The sequence below is a fragment of the Rattus rattus genome, chromosome 11, assembly GCF_011064425.1.
Source record: "Rattus rattus isolate New Zealand chromosome 11, Rrattus_CSIRO_v1, whole genome shotgun sequence".
Taxonomy (NCBI): Eukaryota; Metazoa; Chordata; class Mammalia; order Rodentia; family Muridae; genus Rattus; species Rattus rattus.
This window is the reverse complement of record NC_046164.1, coordinates 16,926,910-16,944,487: the sequence shown is the minus strand read 5'-3', so window position 1 is coordinate 16,944,487 and position 17,578 is coordinate 16,926,910. Positions and strand designations below refer to the sequence as shown.

The following is a 17,578-nucleotide window of genomic DNA, read 5'->3' as shown; positions in this document are numbered from 1 at the left end:
TCGCTTTCATTCAACAAATTGAGGTTAAACAAACTCGAGTACATTGAAGGGAAGATTGGCTTTCCTTGTGTAGTCCAAGGAGGTTCTTTAGCGCTGTGGAGTAAGGCTAATCTAGTGATCTAATGCATCTGCCCTTCCCAGGCACCTGCATTTGTGTCAAATGTTAATCTCTGGTGCTGTGGGCAACACAGTGGATGACCTCCAGAGAGCCATTTGGTCAGAAAAACGAGTGTTTTGGGTTTTTTTTGTTTTTTGTTTTTTGTTTTTTTGTTTTTTTTTTTTTTGAGTGTTTTGTTAAGGGAAGTTGCAGAGTGTTTTATTTTCATATAATGAGAGGAAGGGAAGAACTCTCCCAGGAGGCTCTGGGATGCTGATGTGAAACCATGAGGCTGTTCCTGGGTGCAGATGGCGAGGCTGTGGCGAGGCTCCCATAGCTACCTCACGGCCCGTTTCAGGGAATGGCTGCAGCGTGCGGTGCGTGGTTCGGTTCCTTTCTGGGTACGTAGAAATCGCCCACTTTACTTGAGATAACGTAGGTTTTGCATCTCCGATTCTTCTCACCTAGTTTCCTGGCTTGGAAATCACTTCATCATAGCTACGTGTGGGATAGAATCTGTATCTTAAACTCTGCTTTTGCCATTGCCCCCAGAGGGCTTGGAGTCCTTGATGCAGATATGAGCTGTTAGTGACCCCATGGTGGAGGTCAGGAGGGTACCCTTTGGACTGTGGGTGACAGCCAAAGCCAGGGGCTCACGCACCTGCCGCCTCTGGCTAAAGCCCGCAGCGATAGTAGCTTACTTGCTCTCCAGTCCCTTTATCTTTGTCTTTGAGAAAGTGTTCTTAAGAGTCTAGAGTTCTAGGTTGGCATTGCTTCGATCCTTGAACGCAGGCAAAAGAAATCCCTTTTTAGAAGTTTGGATAAGAAGGCTAAACTTCTCCTCCAGTGAGCAGCGAACTGTGGCCCGTGAGCCTCTCACAGCCTTCGTGACATGTTTGGAGGCTGTGCAGGCATAAGTGTATTAAAGAGTATGAATCAGGTGCTGAATGCTTTGAGGTACTTAACGTACATTACTCTATCTAATCTCTGTTACAAGTCTGTGATGTGGGTGCCACTGTTGTTGTCATAGAACTGTTACTGTAGGATGCAGTTCTTAAAGATAAATTTCATGTAGGTATCGCTTGTCATTATTTTAGAGGGGAGTGAGACTGAGAGATTAATATGCGTGGGGACAAACCGTCTCTGAATGGCGGTTAAATGGCAGTTATATCACGTAAAGCATAGGAGCTTGGCTAAGTGTTTGCAACAGCATCCCTCAGAGTAGAGAACTGGGGCCTTGTTGGGAAAAGCCACACTGCCTGACCTGAAGGCAAAACCATGCTGTCCTCCATAACTCTCTTGTCTAGCATGGGGCCACGAATGGCTATCCCAAGATTAGGGCCTCAGAACGGAACTTCAGGGCAAACAAAGGCCTCTTTTTGACAATGTCTGTCGTAAACGACTTGGAAACTGAGGTACAGGGCCGTGCAGCACTCCGCTCCACCAAGGGTTTGGAAGCTGTTTCTTTGACCCCTTCTCCAAGTACACGTTTCCTCTGGGCTCCTGGTTGGACTGTTTTTGGATCAGCTCCATGAGCCGCCTTGCTTAATTAGTACACACATACCCTTAGCACCTCAGGGACCGTTTCATCACCGAGCTTAAATGTGCGTTAGTTCAGTTTTCTTAGCTTTGGCAGAGGGCACCATCCTGGTTGTCTACAGAGACTGTGGATTATAAACTAGAAAATGGGGTGGGGGGCATAAAAATACCAGCTTGGAAGCTCCAAAGGACACAAACCAGTGTGCCTGGCTTCCGGCCCCTTCTCCATTGCTTCTCCCCAAGGAGATGTCCTTCAGGCTCTCTGTTCCGTAACCACTCTTGGGTTTGGTTGACCAGTGGGCCAGAACATACAGCTCCATTTCTCCTGAGGCCTGTATCAGCAATTCACAGAAACTGTGCCAGCCAGGGTTTCGGAGAAGTAGACTCTATAGGGGATATACAGAAAGAGTTATTGCAAGGAATCAGCTTGCACCATGGTGGGGACAGGCAAGGAGAGTTGGAGACGCAGAGAGATGTTGCTGGAAGAGAACCAATGCCTGTGGGCATACACTAAAGCTAACATCTACAACTGGAATGTTTTCTTCCTCAGGGCAGCCTTGTCTGGGCTCTTAAGGGCTTTCCACTGCCTGGGCCAGGTCATTCCAATGACTGATGTTTCCTTAGAGTTCTGGATTTTAGTCATACCTACAAAGCACCTTCCCAACGGCACGCAGGGACTGAGGTGACTGGAGCCGTGTAGGTCATCTGTCTTGTTGCTGTAACAGAACACCAGACAAGTGTAGCAGAAGAGTTTCTCTTGTTTGTTTGAAAACGCAGTCTATGGTGAGGGTGGCATAGCAGCAGGAACTCCAGGCAGATGAGTGCATGCATCCACAGTCAGGGAGCAGAGGGGCGAAGGCTGGAGTTCCACACTCCCTCCTTCGATTTTGCCAGCAACCCCAGACCATGAACCGGTGTTGTCCACATTTAGGATGAGTCCTCTCACCTCAGATAAACCAATCTAGAAAAATCTCTCACGGACTTGCACAGAAGTCCATCTGCTGGGTGATTCTAGATCCTGTTGACCTGCCAATGCTAAGCTACCACAGGACCCGAGCCAAGCTGATGTACAGAATGTGCGATAGTGTCTGTCTTCACACCTCCCGTTTATACGCCTGGCGTCCTTGAGTGCTCTGTCCACTATGGGGTCTAGTCAACATACACAAGTCATTGGTTACTTGATGATTATGTTTACTTCAACCTGGTTTCCAGCCAGATAATCTGTGTCTGACACAGTCGTTCCTGCCTGTCCCCAGATGTCCTTTCCCTCTCCTTCCTCTCACTGTTCCTCAGGCAGCAGGGGAGGGAGGTTCAGAGAAAAAAATAATACAGAAGGCCAGAAGAGGCAGAGAAGAGCAGGGGTCCTTTGTGAAGCCTTGTGCTCCCCCCTTATTGCAGCTCGCAAAGCTTTTGTACAAATATCCCCACCCAACCTCAGTGGACCTGGGGCAGACTCTCTCACCCAAAGGAGATGGCCTTTGCAGGCAGTCAGTGCTCACCGTCCCACATGAGAGGAGCGTGGTCTGGGGAGCGCGGCCGTTCTAATCCATGCTCACCCTTGGCTACCCTGTGTGATCCGGCATTTCATTTAATGGCTCAGAGCGCCTTTCTCCAGCCCATAAGAAGCAGACTCCATGTAGGATTCGCTTAGCAGAATTCACACCCAGGCTGTGGGAGTGTTTGCCTCCCGGTGTTGAGCTGCTGTGGGGCCTGTCGTTGGGGGAGGCTTGACCCTACCATACAGGGACTGCCTGTTCGGTGCCTGACACAGGCTCCCGGTTCTGTCTGTTGTCAGCCCTGCTGCCTACCCCGGGGCATGGGGAGGTCCTCCAGTTTCTTGGAACTGTTATTTCCTGTCATGTAAGAGATAACCAGAATGAACAGGAAGATCTCTATAAAGGGCCCTCTAAGATCCTATCTGCTGTCCGGCTTTTGTAAAACTTCATGTTGTGTCCTTGAACTTGGCTTGGCACTTTAGATATGGAGGAAAAATAGCCTTCCACAGTGGCAAGTTCCTAGAAGTATAAATGGAGGGTGGCCACAGCTTAAGGGGCATGGTAGATAATAGTAACAATGTCAACAGCCAACAGTGCCTCCTCAGGATCCTCCAGGTCCCCCAGGTCCTCCTCCTCCTCCTCCTCCTCCTCCTCCTCCTCCCTCCTCCTCCTCCCTCCTCCTCCTTCTTCCTCTTCTTCCTTCTTCTTCCTCTTCCTCCACCTTCTCCTCTCCTTGCTAATGCTTTCCTTTTTCCTGAAAAGCACCTTTTTGGTGATAAATATGCTTTAAAATAACACTCAAGTGACTCTTTGGTTGTTGATTTTGTTTGTGACAGGGTGCTATTGAGTAGCCCTGGCTAGCCCAGAACTTACTACATAGATCAGGCTGTCCCCAAATTCATGGAGATCTACCTGTGGATGCCTCCCAAGTGCTAGGATTAAAGGCACAGTCGCCATGCCTGGCAAGTTCCTTTCGATATCACAAGGCAATAGAGGGTGAGGGAGGGAGCTCAGAAATCTAGGGTGTTATGTTGTAAAACCCAGGCATATCTTTGGCTAGCCTGGGGTTCTTCCTTGATTACTTTGGGGTCGGTGAGCCTGATCTTCAAACTGGAGGTGAGATGTTTTGCTTCTCCTTGTAGCCAGCCGTGCTTCCTCATGCCCACTTCCTGCACCGTGCCTGTGGATTAGCACATCCCCTTGACTGGGTTATGTATGCTGGTGTCCAGCGTGCTGTGCACAGCCTGTGGCATATGAGGAACACAGAGCAGTCAATCTCCATCCTTCAACATCTTACATGTCAGGAAAAACTAAAATGTCTCAAGACGGCCATGGTGAATGCTTTGAGAAAAATTAACAGTCAAGTATGTTCTAAGTCGTTTTATTGGAGTATAGTAACCTGGTTTGGGTTACAAAATAAAAACACCCAAGAACTGAAAGAAAAAAGAAACCCCATTTATATGAATTTGCATTTCCTGTATGCATGATTGGCAAATGCTGTGATCATATGGCTCACAAATGTTAGTTTGCAAATTACGAAAGTCGGTTCATGGGCATGGATGTTATTATTTCTTTAGAATAATCCCTTTTAAAACAGCATCAAGTCATGACATATGCTAATAGAAAACAGATTTCAGATTGAATTTCACCTCACGGGGACTTCGAAGGAAATGGTCGAGTATAGTCCTCTTGGGAATTGGGTAGAAGGAGCCTATGACTTTCTTAATTCAGAAGGAAGGGTTCAGTGCTCGCTTGAGGTAAATCTTTCAGGTCCTGAAAGGTTTTAATTTTGCTGGACCCTGCACACAAAACATCCCAGTATAATCTCCTTGATGTCTTTCTGTGGAGGCGTGAGGTACCCAGACCCATTTGCAGATCCTGCCTTGGCACAGAGATGATTCTAGGGAAGGGGTGGGGGGTAGGGATCACCTTTTTCATGCTTTCCCCCTACCCCTGGGACTGAGCTGGCTTGGCTAGCCCAGAACTTACTACATAGATCAGGCTATCCCCAAATTCATGGAGATCTACTTGTCATATCAGTGCTCCTTCTGTTTCCCTGAGGGTGCTGCTTCCTTGGGGGTGGGGGTGGGGCGCTGAAAGTGAAGAGGCATAGAGAAAGGAAAGGGATGGTGGGGCAGGGCAGGGTACAGCCAAGAAGCTCATCTTTACTGTGTGGATTCTCCACCAGAGTCATGCAAACAGGCAAAGGTGGCTATGTGAGTTGAGCAGCCCCAAGAGCCTGTAAGCCAGATTTCCAGTCCTCACCCAGCTGATAGCCCAGGCTCCAGTGCATCAGGCCTGAACTGGAGGGTTTTTCGGAGGGAAGGAGGAGTGCACCCGTGTGATGATTCCTGGAACAGCTTTCCCCGTGAGGTCTCAGTCAGCTTTTCTTTATCTCCGTGGAGCTGTGGCTTCTCTTATTTTGCAAGAACCGCTTCTTTCTAAACATGCAAGATGATGGCCCCATCCACCATGTAGCAGTTCTTTCTTCCTTTTGGGCTTTTTTCCCCCCTTCTTCACCAATGTAAGGAAGAGATTTCTACTTGGCCACAGAGCAGCAGTCTTGTTCAAACTTCTGATCTCCACATGCCCACTATGGTTAAGAGTACACACACAAACACACACACGCACACACACACGCAGACACCATGCACATGCACACTAACAAAAACAAACAGAACCATGGGGACACAGGGAGGTAGATACGATTTAATTCATGGGTGAAATTGATAAAGAATGTGTAATAAGTAAAATCAATAGCAAAGGTCATTTGCAGACTTGGTGATGTAACTTAGTGGCAGAGCACTAGTCTAGCCAGGCAAAAATCCCTGGCTTCAGTCTCCCCCACCATGAAAACAAATCAGAAAATCAGTCTCCGGCCTCGACCAGTGTTCCTGGTGATGCATTGGCGTCCTGGATAGTAAGAACTGCACTCGTCCCACCACCCTGGAATCTATATGTTGACTCTTTTCTGCCTGACATACAGTGGTCTGAAGATTACACTGGGGGAGTCACTAGCTCAGGGTGTCTTCTTATCACTGATCTGTGTTCTGAGTCTAAGAATCAGATGGGTAGATGTGCATCACCAGCCTATAAGTGCGTTTATTCCTTAGGGTCATATTGGAAGAAGATGCTCTGCTAGAAATCAAACTGGAATCATGTATAATTTTAAATATAAATATGTAAAAATATAACTAATTCACTCAACAAAATATTTAAACATGTAATGCTTAACCAAAAAAGTTCACACGGCATTTAAAAAAAATCAGAAGCAAAAACCAACCTTCAAATTCTGGTACGTATCTTTTATCTTCAATGTGGGTCAATTTAGCAACATTCAGATTCTCATTATCGATGTGCAGTCAGTGGTTGTCCTATTGAATAATTTATAAATGGGAATAGAGATAGCCTTCCTAGAGTCCCTGACATTCATAGTACATACACTCTAACATTGGCTCCTGTTTCCCTGTTCCTAAATATGGCCTCAAAATCCTCTTCAGCACAAAACTTGTGGCAGGCACAGCCAGCCAATTGAATTTCAAGATGCATTCTATCCGACACTTACTGTCTTATTGGTCCTCTTCACATCCCAAGTGCTTGGAATGTGCCCCCTGCACCATGTGGGTGAGCATTCCAGGCTCCAGAGGAAGAGATGAGAGATGGGCAGAGTAAACAGATACATCCCGTGAGATTTGGATGCGATGGATACAATAGATGGATACATCCCGAGGGGTTTGAACCAGGATGGATAAATAGATGGATACATCCTAAAGGGTTTGGACCGGGATGGATACAATAGATGGATACATCCTGAGGGGTTTGGAACCTGATGGACACAATAGAAATGATACACAAGGAAAGATGGTGGACCCAGATCTGCCAGTGCTGTGGGCCGTTGGTAGTGTGGCAGGTTTAAGTGAGACTGAATTCCGAGGACCACATGTGAGTGAACTTCAAGTAGGGGATACGAGAGGGAAAGGCAGACCCAATGGTCACTTGTGGTCCGCTGAGACCTGAATGTGCATCTGGGGTGCTCACCTTAAGGTGGGTTGGGGTGAGGCAGAATCTAGAAATGGGAGGATAGAACTAGAGGAGGTATTGAGCACTGCCCACAGCAGAACTCCCCTCTTCTTCCCTGACTGAGGACTGAACAGACTCGGGGAGGGTGTGCTGCAACTGCTGGACCTCTGAGTCAGCCGACCTGATGAGCTCAGTGCAAACATGAAGAAGCACATTTCCAGGAAGACGCTGTAGAGTCTCCCAGGGACAGCCTGCACCTGGGCCGGTGAGCTCAACTTCAAGGCATATGTGAGTGAGTCTGTGTGGAACTTGAAGAGTTAAAGCTCCAACACAGGTGTGGAAACAAAAGGCTGGATGCCTCCTGGCTTTTTTTTTTTCATGTACTTTTGGACGAGGCTATTGAATCTTATCCAGAAAAAATAATAGACTTGGCTCTTGTAGCCTCGCCGTAAGTTCTTGTAATAAAACTCCCAACCTTGGCAGATAGAGCGATGTTCTGCTCTTAAAAAAAAAAAAAAATCTGGTAGCATAACTTGAATTTAAAAATACCAATGCTATGTACGGTTCGAGCAGGAAAGAACATTCTGGTAAGGAAGGGACTCAGGTGTACCTCAGCTTCCCTGGATTTGTTAGATCACAAAATAACTGAGTGATTGTCCCTTCAACGGGCCCTTGCTAAGAGTGGAGCTCCCTGGAGCTCAGCGTTCTGCGCATTCCCACAGGAAGACGTCTGTCATGTCGGGGAACGTCAGGGGGTTGGGTTTTAATTAGAAAGCAGGAGGAAAGTTCAGTGGGTGGAGACACGGAACTGCTAAGTACGCTCTAATAATTGGTCTTTAGCTAGAGTTATTAGGTGAGAAACCAAAATCATTAGCTTTAAAGCCTGGCTGAAAGTCACTTTCTGGGGGAGGCGGGGAAGCTAGAAACTCTGGGGTGAAAGTGATTTTCCTGTAAGTGACATCAAGAAGGGTCCCATCAACAAGCAATCGTTAACCCTGCCTTGCACCACGCACTGTACCAGCTGACAAAATTCACAACGAACACTTGCTTCCTTGGCCCTCAGGTGTTCTATGTCAAGGGAAGATGGCAGGTGTGTCAGTATGTAGGAGCTGTTATAGGAGGGCAGGGATGGGCAGGAGGCCCTGAGGAGAACAGGGAGCATGGAAGGCCTCACAGAGAAGGGCATGGAGGAAATGAGCCTGTTGGCCAGGTGCGGAGGGCACAGCCGAGTGATCCAGGCAGGGAAGGAAGAGAGAAGGCCCAGCATTAGGTCGTTTGTTCTACAGCAGTGATTGGTTCTCTGGGCAGAATTCTGGGCATGTGGTAGAGTGGTATGAAATAGAGGGGGAGGGGCAGAGACGCACCTCTTCCCCAGCTATGTGCCACATTAAGATACTTAACTGGGGCTGGAGAGATGGCTCAGCGGTTAAGAGCACTGATTGCTCGCCCAGAGGACCTGAGTTCAAATCTCAGCAACCACATGGTGGCTCACAACCATCTGTAATGGGATCTGATGCCTTCTTCTACTGTGTCTGAAGACAGCTACAATGTACTCTCATTAAATAAATTTTATGTATTCGTAAAAAGATGCTGCTCTGTAATATCACCTGTTTGCATTTTAGGAAGATTTTCCAGGTGACAATATGGAACACAGGTGAAGGAATGGGATTGGCTGATAAGAGAGTAGGGCTTGAAAGATGGCTTATCAAGCAAGGCTGCAGGGGTCTCCTCAGTGGAGGATGATAACTGGCTTCTACAAGTTGTCCTTTGACCTCCAGATCTGTCTCATGCCACATGTGCCTACTACTACTACTACTACTACTACTACTACTACACACACACACAGGGAAGGGGAGGGAAAGGAAGGAAAGGAAAGGAACTTGTCAGTTTTGAGTGTGGGGCTCTTTCTGGAGGAGTTGGAACAGAAGCCCCCTGTGACTGCAAGTCCCAAGCCTCATGCGTGGTGGGTCTTGCCCTGGTGCTGAGGGAGACTCTTAGTCTCTCTGAGGATTCTTTCTCTATGGAAGTCATTTCTGGTCCTAAGGATTGTGGGAGCTACCCATGCACGACATCTCCTACAACTCCACCATGGCTGGGAGGGGCCTTTGCAGGGCCTGCAGGGCTGGTGGCTGAGGGGAGAGCGCGCTGACTAACCACTTTCGAAAGCAGAAAATTTCCATTGACCTGTAGTCAGGGACACCTCCCTGCCCCTGGCCGCTTCCCTCTCTCTGTATTGGAATGTGCCTGAGGAGTGGCGTTAACTCCGTTTCCAAATTCCTCAGCTCTGAGTTTATGAACTTTGGGGCTGCCTGGAGAGAACTACACTGGGGCAGCATTGCTGGTGTGTGGCAGGATCAGCAGGAGCGGCCCCTGCTTGAGCCCCACCGTCACGTGGCTCTTTCATGACTTCAGGCCACATTCCACGTTGCCGCGTACCCCTCCTGTTGCACTGTTGTTCTTGCCCGTGGAATGCACCAGTGTGACACATCTCTTCGTTCACTCTGGGGGGGAAAAGTTTGCTTTGCACAATGCATTTGAAACCCAGCGTTAAGTCGCACGTCTACAACACGAAAAGGGAGGCAAACCACGAACATCTCAGGATCCTCACCTTCACATGCACATCGATGCTGGCGTAGGTCAAGGCCTGCCCTGCCCTGCTGTGGGTTTTATTCTTTCAGTGAGAAGCTGAATAAAAATGTATCAGTTCTTCCCGGCAGCAAGAAGATTTTACTGTGGGGCTAAAGTCACGAGGTCTGGTGAAGGTGATTTAGGGTTCGGTGTTGGGGCGTGGCTGCACCCCCGCAGAGATACCCAGGAGTGACTTGGTTAGTAGAGGCAAGAAGATGGTTGGTGACCTTTGACACTGGCTTCCCTTGGGCGGACCAAGGACCAAGTCATCGTTACCTGTAACTCGAGGCACTCGAAGGGCCGGTGGTTGTGCCTGACGCATAGTTGGTGGGCAGCCAGTGTTCGTTTAGGACATAGTTTTTATACCCAGTTTATTGATGATTGGTTTCGTGCTTCCTGAGCCAGTATAGACCAGAAAGGTTTCCTTAAACGTTAAGGACTCACAGGGCCTTGTGAGATGACCCAGTGCCTGCTACTAAGCCTGACAACCCCTCCAGTTGTCCTCCATACACGCCCAGGGACACACACACACACACACACACACACACACACACACACACACTCACACAAAGTAAATAACTATGGAAACAAGAAAGATCGAAACCTGATATGCACCATAAAGTGGGGTGACTAGGGGTTCATCCTGGGGAGTGGAGCCAATATTTGGGTAGTAATGACACTCGGTACTGTCAAGTAATGACACTGGTCATTACTCCACGGTCACTGCCGCAGCCTTCCCAGCGTGTACCATCAGCGTTTTCAGCAAGTTTGCTCAGACTCAGCGAAGTGGCATTGTGGATAATTCTTTGTTGGAGCCGCTCCACACGTCATCATAGGATGGCTAGGAGAGATACCAGCGTCACCTCCTCCTGGTATGAGAATCAAAATTATTTCTTGACAGACATTGCCAAATGCCCCCCTGAGGAACAGAATCGTTCCTGGCTGAGAGTCACCGGTGGAGAGGCACCGGCAAGGTCCCCACACTGGGTCTGTGCTTGCCTCCCACACTGTGGAACACTCAGCGAGGTGTTTCCTAACAAGACCAAGCAGGGTCACCTAGAGACGCTGGGCGCACTGGAAAATCTGGCAGAGTCTGAGTGTTGGGATAATAGCAGCTCCTTAGGCATGGTCCGAGTCAGCCACGATAGAGATGATGGCGGCACAGATCATGGGGCGGTTCAGAGAGCGAATCAGCATTTGAAATATGCGTGTATCAGACATGATGGCACACGCCTATAATTCTAGCCTCACGGGGGCCAGAGGAGGAAGATCAAGTGTTTAGAGCTGGGCTGGTGCATAACAAGGGCACAAAACAAGCAACTTATCTGAGTGCATGTACATGCATATATGAGAGCATGAAATATTGTGTAGAAAGAGTTAGAGCATATCACAGCGGCTGGGCGAGCACCAGTCTACTCATGGGAAGAGGAGAAATACAGTTGTGCATGAGGGAACCACTTGAGAGTTCCTACCCTTGTCTTGCCTTTTGTTCTAAGGTTCGCTGTTACCGGGTGGCTGTCTAATGCCTCTTGATAAATAACTTGGGGTTTGCTAAGAACAAATAGTTAATATGAAGTTTGATGTGTGACATGTATAGTTTTGAGATTCGTGAGCCCTGTCGCCTAGGTTTTGGGTGTTCACGTTGACACTGGTAAGAACGAACCAGTTTATAAACACTAGCCAGCAGTTCTCACACCCTGGCCCGAGGGTCAGCTGACCACACCCCAGCAGCAGGTGATTCTCCTCCTTTTGGTGTGTTGTTATTTATACACCGTGCTATGCAAGGCCAGGGATGGTCTGAGTAGTCCACGGCAATGTGACGTTCACATAGACCTCCTTGCAAGCTCTCTTGGGGTTGGTTTGACGCCCTCTCGACCTCACGATTCCTGTAGGAATCTGGGAGTTTAACTAAATGAGCTGCTATCCACATTCTTCTTCCTGCTGAGAAACCTGAAATTGGAGACCTTAGAAGATTAGACACCTCAGCCATTCATTATGTTAATGCTGGGGAAAACACAAACGGGTTGCAAGTTGTTCTCACTGTATTCGCCATGGGTGACTCTGTCCGCAGACGTTACAGCTGTGGAAGCCATGTTCTGCTGCTCATCAGACTTTGAGATCACTTGCCCTGACCACGAAACCCATTTGCACACTTGCCAACGCTTCCTCTGTGACACGGGACGCATCACAGTAATGACTTCTGGCACAATCGACTCACGTGACATTGGGTCACGTGACGTGGTACAGGACCACCTCCCTGTACCAAAATCTACAGATGTTTGTGTCTCTCATAAAATGGCATAGTGTTTGCATACAAGCTGTAGTCCACCTGAAGACTTTAAATCATTCCTGGGTTATAGATAGCACCCAATCTAGGATCTTTGAACACTGTGCAAAGAGTACTCACTGATTGGGAAGCTAAAAACTTTTAAAGTCCGTCGTGGTCAAGAGAGGTGCTGTGTTTCCCCTAAATGTGCAGCTCCAGGCATGGCGCTGATATCCGTATTTGTTGAGAGAGGTGCTGTGTTCCTGGTCAGTCCACAGACAAGGCAACAAAAGGTGCTCGGAGGGTTGGCCTTTAATGGAGGCCTGCCCGGGTTATCTGGGAGAAGTGGGTTTGGGATTGCTTGATTCAGCTCTTAGAGAGCTTGCTTCTGTTACATCTGCCCGCCTGTCAGAGAAAAGAGTCCAACTCGGTACGATGGTTAAGTCTAGCCAGGGCTTCCTCTAATTCTGGTTTGACTCTGGGTAACTATGTCATGTTAACTATCCACTTCTATTTGTTCCAGGTTTCGGAGGGTTCTGTGGTCCAGTTTCCATCAGGAAACTTCTCCTTGACAGCAGAAACAGAGGAAAGGAATTTCCCTCAAGAAAATGAACATCTGCTGCGCTGGGCCCAAAAGGAATATGGAGCAGTGACTTCATTCACCGAACTCAAGATAGCAAGAAACATCTATATTAAAGTGGGAGAAGGTAAATGCTACATGGCTTCTGTTGATGACGGATTTATAACCATCAGTTGTGTGCCTTTCTGAGTCCATGTGCTCAGAGAGATCCCAGAGTCCTGGAACTGGCAGAGACCTAAGAGGCATCATGAAAACTACTCTTCTCCCATACCACCCCCTCCTCCTCCTCCTGCAGGAATGAGACTGGTTATAACCAGCTGAGAGGTAGGGAGTAGTGACGCTGAGAGAAAAGGAGGTTGTTATGTAGGATTTAGAACACAGTCAAGCACAGAATTCAGAATAAGCAAGGGGCTAAGTGTTGGGGAGGGGACAGCAGTGGCAGGGGATACGCTGAAGAAGCAAGGATGGGTTAGACAGCTGAGGCAGCTTCTTACTTCTTATTCTACAAATGTTTCAAGACAGTGTCCCTTTCTGATGTTCAGAAATCAGTTACATTTTAGTCACTAACACAGGGGAAAGTATTCGAATACATTTTTAGTACTAATGCTTGTTACTAAGTCTTTTAAAAGCAGGTTTAGTTGGCACTGTTTGGGACCCCACCCACCCTCAGAAGTCACTAGGAAATAACCCCCATGAACGGGACCTGCGGTTGTCAGATGTAAACAGTGTTACAGCTCTTTAGCTGCCCCGTCAAATCTGATGGCATCTGTCATCTCCTCCTTAGATGTTATCCAGGGCTTGGGGGATATTGAATGCTTGGTCCCCCATCTTGGATCTGGGCTGGTTTAAAGTTAAAATGAGCCACCACTGGTGTGATAAAACTGAGCCACCATTGGTGTGTAAAGTATATCACCATTGGTGTGTAAAGTATATCACCATTGGTGTGTAAAGGTTGGGCACCATTGGTGTGTTGACTACCTGTAGATTTGTATCTGGAGTTGTCACAATGTCCAAGAAGGGAACATTGTTTCTGTTGTCTATACAGGGCTTAGGGGAGGGATAAGTGGATGTGCTTCTATCTACATTACTAGAAAGTGGCAAAGCCAGTTTTCAACTGTAGAATTCTTCACTCCTGATGCTGTTACCTGATGCTGTACCTTACGAGCCACATAAGCTCATCCCCAGAATGCGGTGAGCTGCCGACTGGAAAGTGCTCGCTGGCCTGAGGAGGGTTTTAGAGGGGAATGGAGTTTGAACAGCCTAAGTTTGTTCTTGTGGTCGTCAGTCCTCATTGGAACAAAGGGATTTTAAAACATGTCTTAATAAAGGCCCTAAGCCAGCGCCCTGTCTGTCTGAAGCAGACTCCAGTAGCCTGAAGGGATGAAGGGAGGACAATTCTTGGATTGTTAGAACAAGAAAATCTGGAGTGGAAGCATTTGGAACGTTGGACTCTTTTTCCTTGACAATGGGAACAGCACAGTGGTCACCTGCCCCAGGAGCTGTGACATTCTAGTAGCTGAGCTTACACCGAGAAGGAGAAGCACAAGTAAAATGTCTGGTGCCCGGTTGATGAGTATCTAGGATCCCCTGAAACTTGACTCTAGACATTGGGTCCAAGTCACTAGCCCATGTCAAGGAAGGGAGCATCTCTCGGAGAGAGGAGCTGGGAGACCCCAGGCAATATTAGCAATGATCACTTTGCATCAGTATGACTGGCTAGCCTTCCAAACAGGGACCCTAGCTGTGAGTCTCTTCTTGTTCAAGCCCCATTGGTTCTGAGAATGTGGCTGCTGTGTCAGGAGCACGCTGTTACTGAGAACCTTGTTGGAAATACCATCTCGCTGCTCAGTCCTGGCCAGCTAAATTAGAAACAGGGATGGGGTTGGCAAATTATGTTTCCATGAGCCATCCAGGCGGTGGTACTCACTATAGACAGAGTGAAGGAGCCCAGTGAAGACTGCCGGTTTTAATCGGAGCGCCACAGATTCATATCTGAAGCACAGGTCTTCACGGCAGAAAATGGAGCCTTTGCATGACCTCCTAGGTGCCTACTGCTCTCAGAGTAGATGGTTCTGGGTCTCAGGGTCATTAGTCACGATACCCTCGAGGTCTCTATCAAGCTTGAGAGGTTTCTACCTGCAGATCACCATTTGTGGTTCCCTTTCTACTTGGCACTTAGTATAAGTTTTTATACCAACCATGTGGAAAGGCACTTGAGCTAAGAGTCACCACACAATAAAAAAATGATTGGCTCCTTCAGCTTGGTGGACAGTGGCATGTGGGACTGGAACCCTTAATAACCGCAGCTTTTAGGCAGTTAAACTTTTCCTACTGGCTCACCAACCTGGGGACATCTTTGTTTGTCTCAAATTTCACATTCTGTTGGTGGACTCAAGAAGCTGATACTTTGTATCTGTTGTGTGCCAGCTGCATGCTAGACGCACCTGTGTGGGAAGTGCAAGCCACAGGCCCAGGAAGTCCGAGTCTCTTGTGTCTTCTGGCCCATACGCACCTCCTCATTCTCAATTAGATTTCAGCCCCACAGCCCTGATAATGTTTTTTTCTGTCTTGTGAGCTGGGGGGAGGGGGAAGGCATCACAGGGCTGCAGCTGTGTGAAGTATGCATTCTTCATCTGCACATCTGGAAAAACCCTTAGCAGATGTGGAGGAGGGCCGCTCCAAAGAGCTGTGGGCTGTTTCCTTGGAGGAGGTTTGTAGAAAAGAATGCAGGAGGCTTGAGCCAATGCTCTCTTGCAGCAATCACACAAGCGGGGGCCGTGGTGCCCCCCTGTTCTGAGGTGTTTTGGGGGTTGTTGCCGTGCCCCAGTGTGAGCTGTAGAGGGTTGGGGAGGGGAGTGTCAGCCCAACCTTAGAACCTTGAAAGCTCATCCCTTCCATGTGGAGGTGAACCCCAGCACCCCATCCTTAAAATTTAAAAGACACAAGTCTGTCTCGCTAAAGTGCCAGGTCTGGTTAATTCCCCTTCTGAAAATCTGGCTTCACCTAAAACTTCCTGGACACTGGTCCCAGCTGTCACTGTGCCAGCAGCTTCACTCAGATTCTGCTTAAACATTTAAGCCCCAAGATGGAAATCCCATCAGGTGTAGCGCTGTGTAGATAGCATGTGTCACGGAGGAGTGTGTTCGGAGTCTTGGGACTGGGATATCTTTTCCCTGGTGGAGGTAGTGAGCAGTCCTCAGCCAGTGGTATTTATAAAAGCATGAGATGTGTGGGCTAAAGAACCAGTAGCTACTTGTATCCAAGCTACAAGTACCCAAGGAGAAGCAAGCCTATAGGATTTAAAATGGATTCAATGTTACATGTGCTCCCAGAAATACCTGGGTAGGTCGGACGTTTTGGTAGGCAGATGACAGTCGTAAGTCTGCAGCCCAGTGGAGGAGCTATGGTCTAGGAACACAGGAGTGACTGGCGTTATCTGGAGAAAATAGACAGAGAGGACTGAGATTCCGAGTCTCTATTGTTTAGCCTGACATAGGCTTCGAGTTACATACATTTTCCTGTCTATGCCATGATTTTGTTTTCTCTCATAGCTGTAGATCTTTGTTGTTGCTTTGTTTCTTGAGATTAAGGTCTGTATCCCAGGCTGGCCTCAGACTTCATAGAAGATGGCACCCAGGGCGTTTCGCATGCTAGGCAAACACTTTACCAACTGAGCTACACTCCCCGGCTCGGCCGAATAGTTACATTATCTACAAAGCTCCAGAAAGGAAAGATGTCCGAGTCCCACCTGATATCCTGAATCAGATTCTGAGGGACAGAGTCCTAACTGATGGTTCTGACCTGAGTCAAAGACAAAGGACCACTCTAATGGAAAAGAGTGGGATATAGCAGGGGTCAAAGGAGATGAACAGGGACAAGAAAGGAGTGGGTGAAGGCAAAACAGAAGCCACCTAGCCCTGGCTAGCAGGAGGCCACCGACGAGGTCCCTTTGGGCTTGTGGCTTCTGGTTCAGACTTTGCCTTAGTCATGTTACCACCTCTTCCCTTCCAGTCTGGTCCCATAAACTCACCAGTCTGACCAAATGCCCTGTCTTTACTTTCAGATCAAGTGTTTCCTCCTACGTGTAACATAGGGAAGAATTTCCTCTCACTCAATTACCTTGCCGAGTACCTTCAACCCAAAGCCGCCGAAGGTTGTGTCCTGCCCAGTCAGCCCCACGAAAAGGAAGTACACATCATTGAGTTAATTACCCCCAGCTCGAACCCTTACAGGTGAGCACATGTGTGTTCTAAACTAAGAGATGAAACTAAAGATCCGTTCTTCCCTGATGTGAGGGGGAGGAGGAGGGAGCAGCCCACTTTATTTGGAGAGAGGGAGGCCATGCTTTAGGCGTTGGTCACAGAAACTATGGAAATGGAGGACGGCACTCGACACAGGGCCATGGTTTGCACCATCACCTGTTATAAGTACATATGTGCCCGAGGGTTCTGAGGCCCCTTCTTAACTTCTGGGTTTAATGTTTAAGACTGAAGTCATCACAGTTGAAAAAATGTTTCAGAATGGCCTTATTATCACAGTTACCATTTTAGTCCGCCTCTTTTGATCCAGTTATATTTACAATGTCTTCAGAGCACATGTGCATGTAGAACTTTTATCCCCCCCACCCTGTGTGTGTGTGTGTGTGTGTGTGCGTGTGCATGCGTGTGCGTGTGTGCGTGTGTGTGTGCGCGTGTGTGGTGCATCTTCATGGTACTCACTGGATAGCACAATTTGATTCTTGTGGAAGTTTGAGTCTCCCTGTGAAAATAATTAGATTTTGTTATTGTTTTTGAAGGAAAAAAAAATGGTCTTCTACTCTGACCTATATTTCATATGGGCCAGTGACTCGGATTTACCGGTTTTTTTGTAGAGAGGTTTTTGAAATGAGGAGTATAATAGCATTTTCATTTCAACATTGAATAGATTACAGATTAGTCTGGTGAGATTTCCAT

At 47.9% G+C, this 17,578-nt stretch overlaps 1 protein-coding gene across 1 annotated transcript in view; it reads left to right on the top strand.

Annotated features, from left to right (window-relative positions):
- Tgfbr3 (transforming growth factor beta receptor 3) overlaps positions 1 to 17,578 on the top strand; it is a 107,266-nt gene that overhangs the window by 48,555 nt on the left and 41,133 nt on the right. The window contains exons 3-4 of the mRNA XM_032916431.1: positions 12,570 to 12,753; positions 16,690 to 16,858. Of these exons, the coding sequence (XP_032772322.1) occupies positions 12,570 to 12,753; positions 16,690 to 16,858 (353 nt within the window). The remainder of the gene's footprint in view (positions 1 to 12,569; positions 12,754 to 16,689; positions 16,859 to 17,578) is intronic.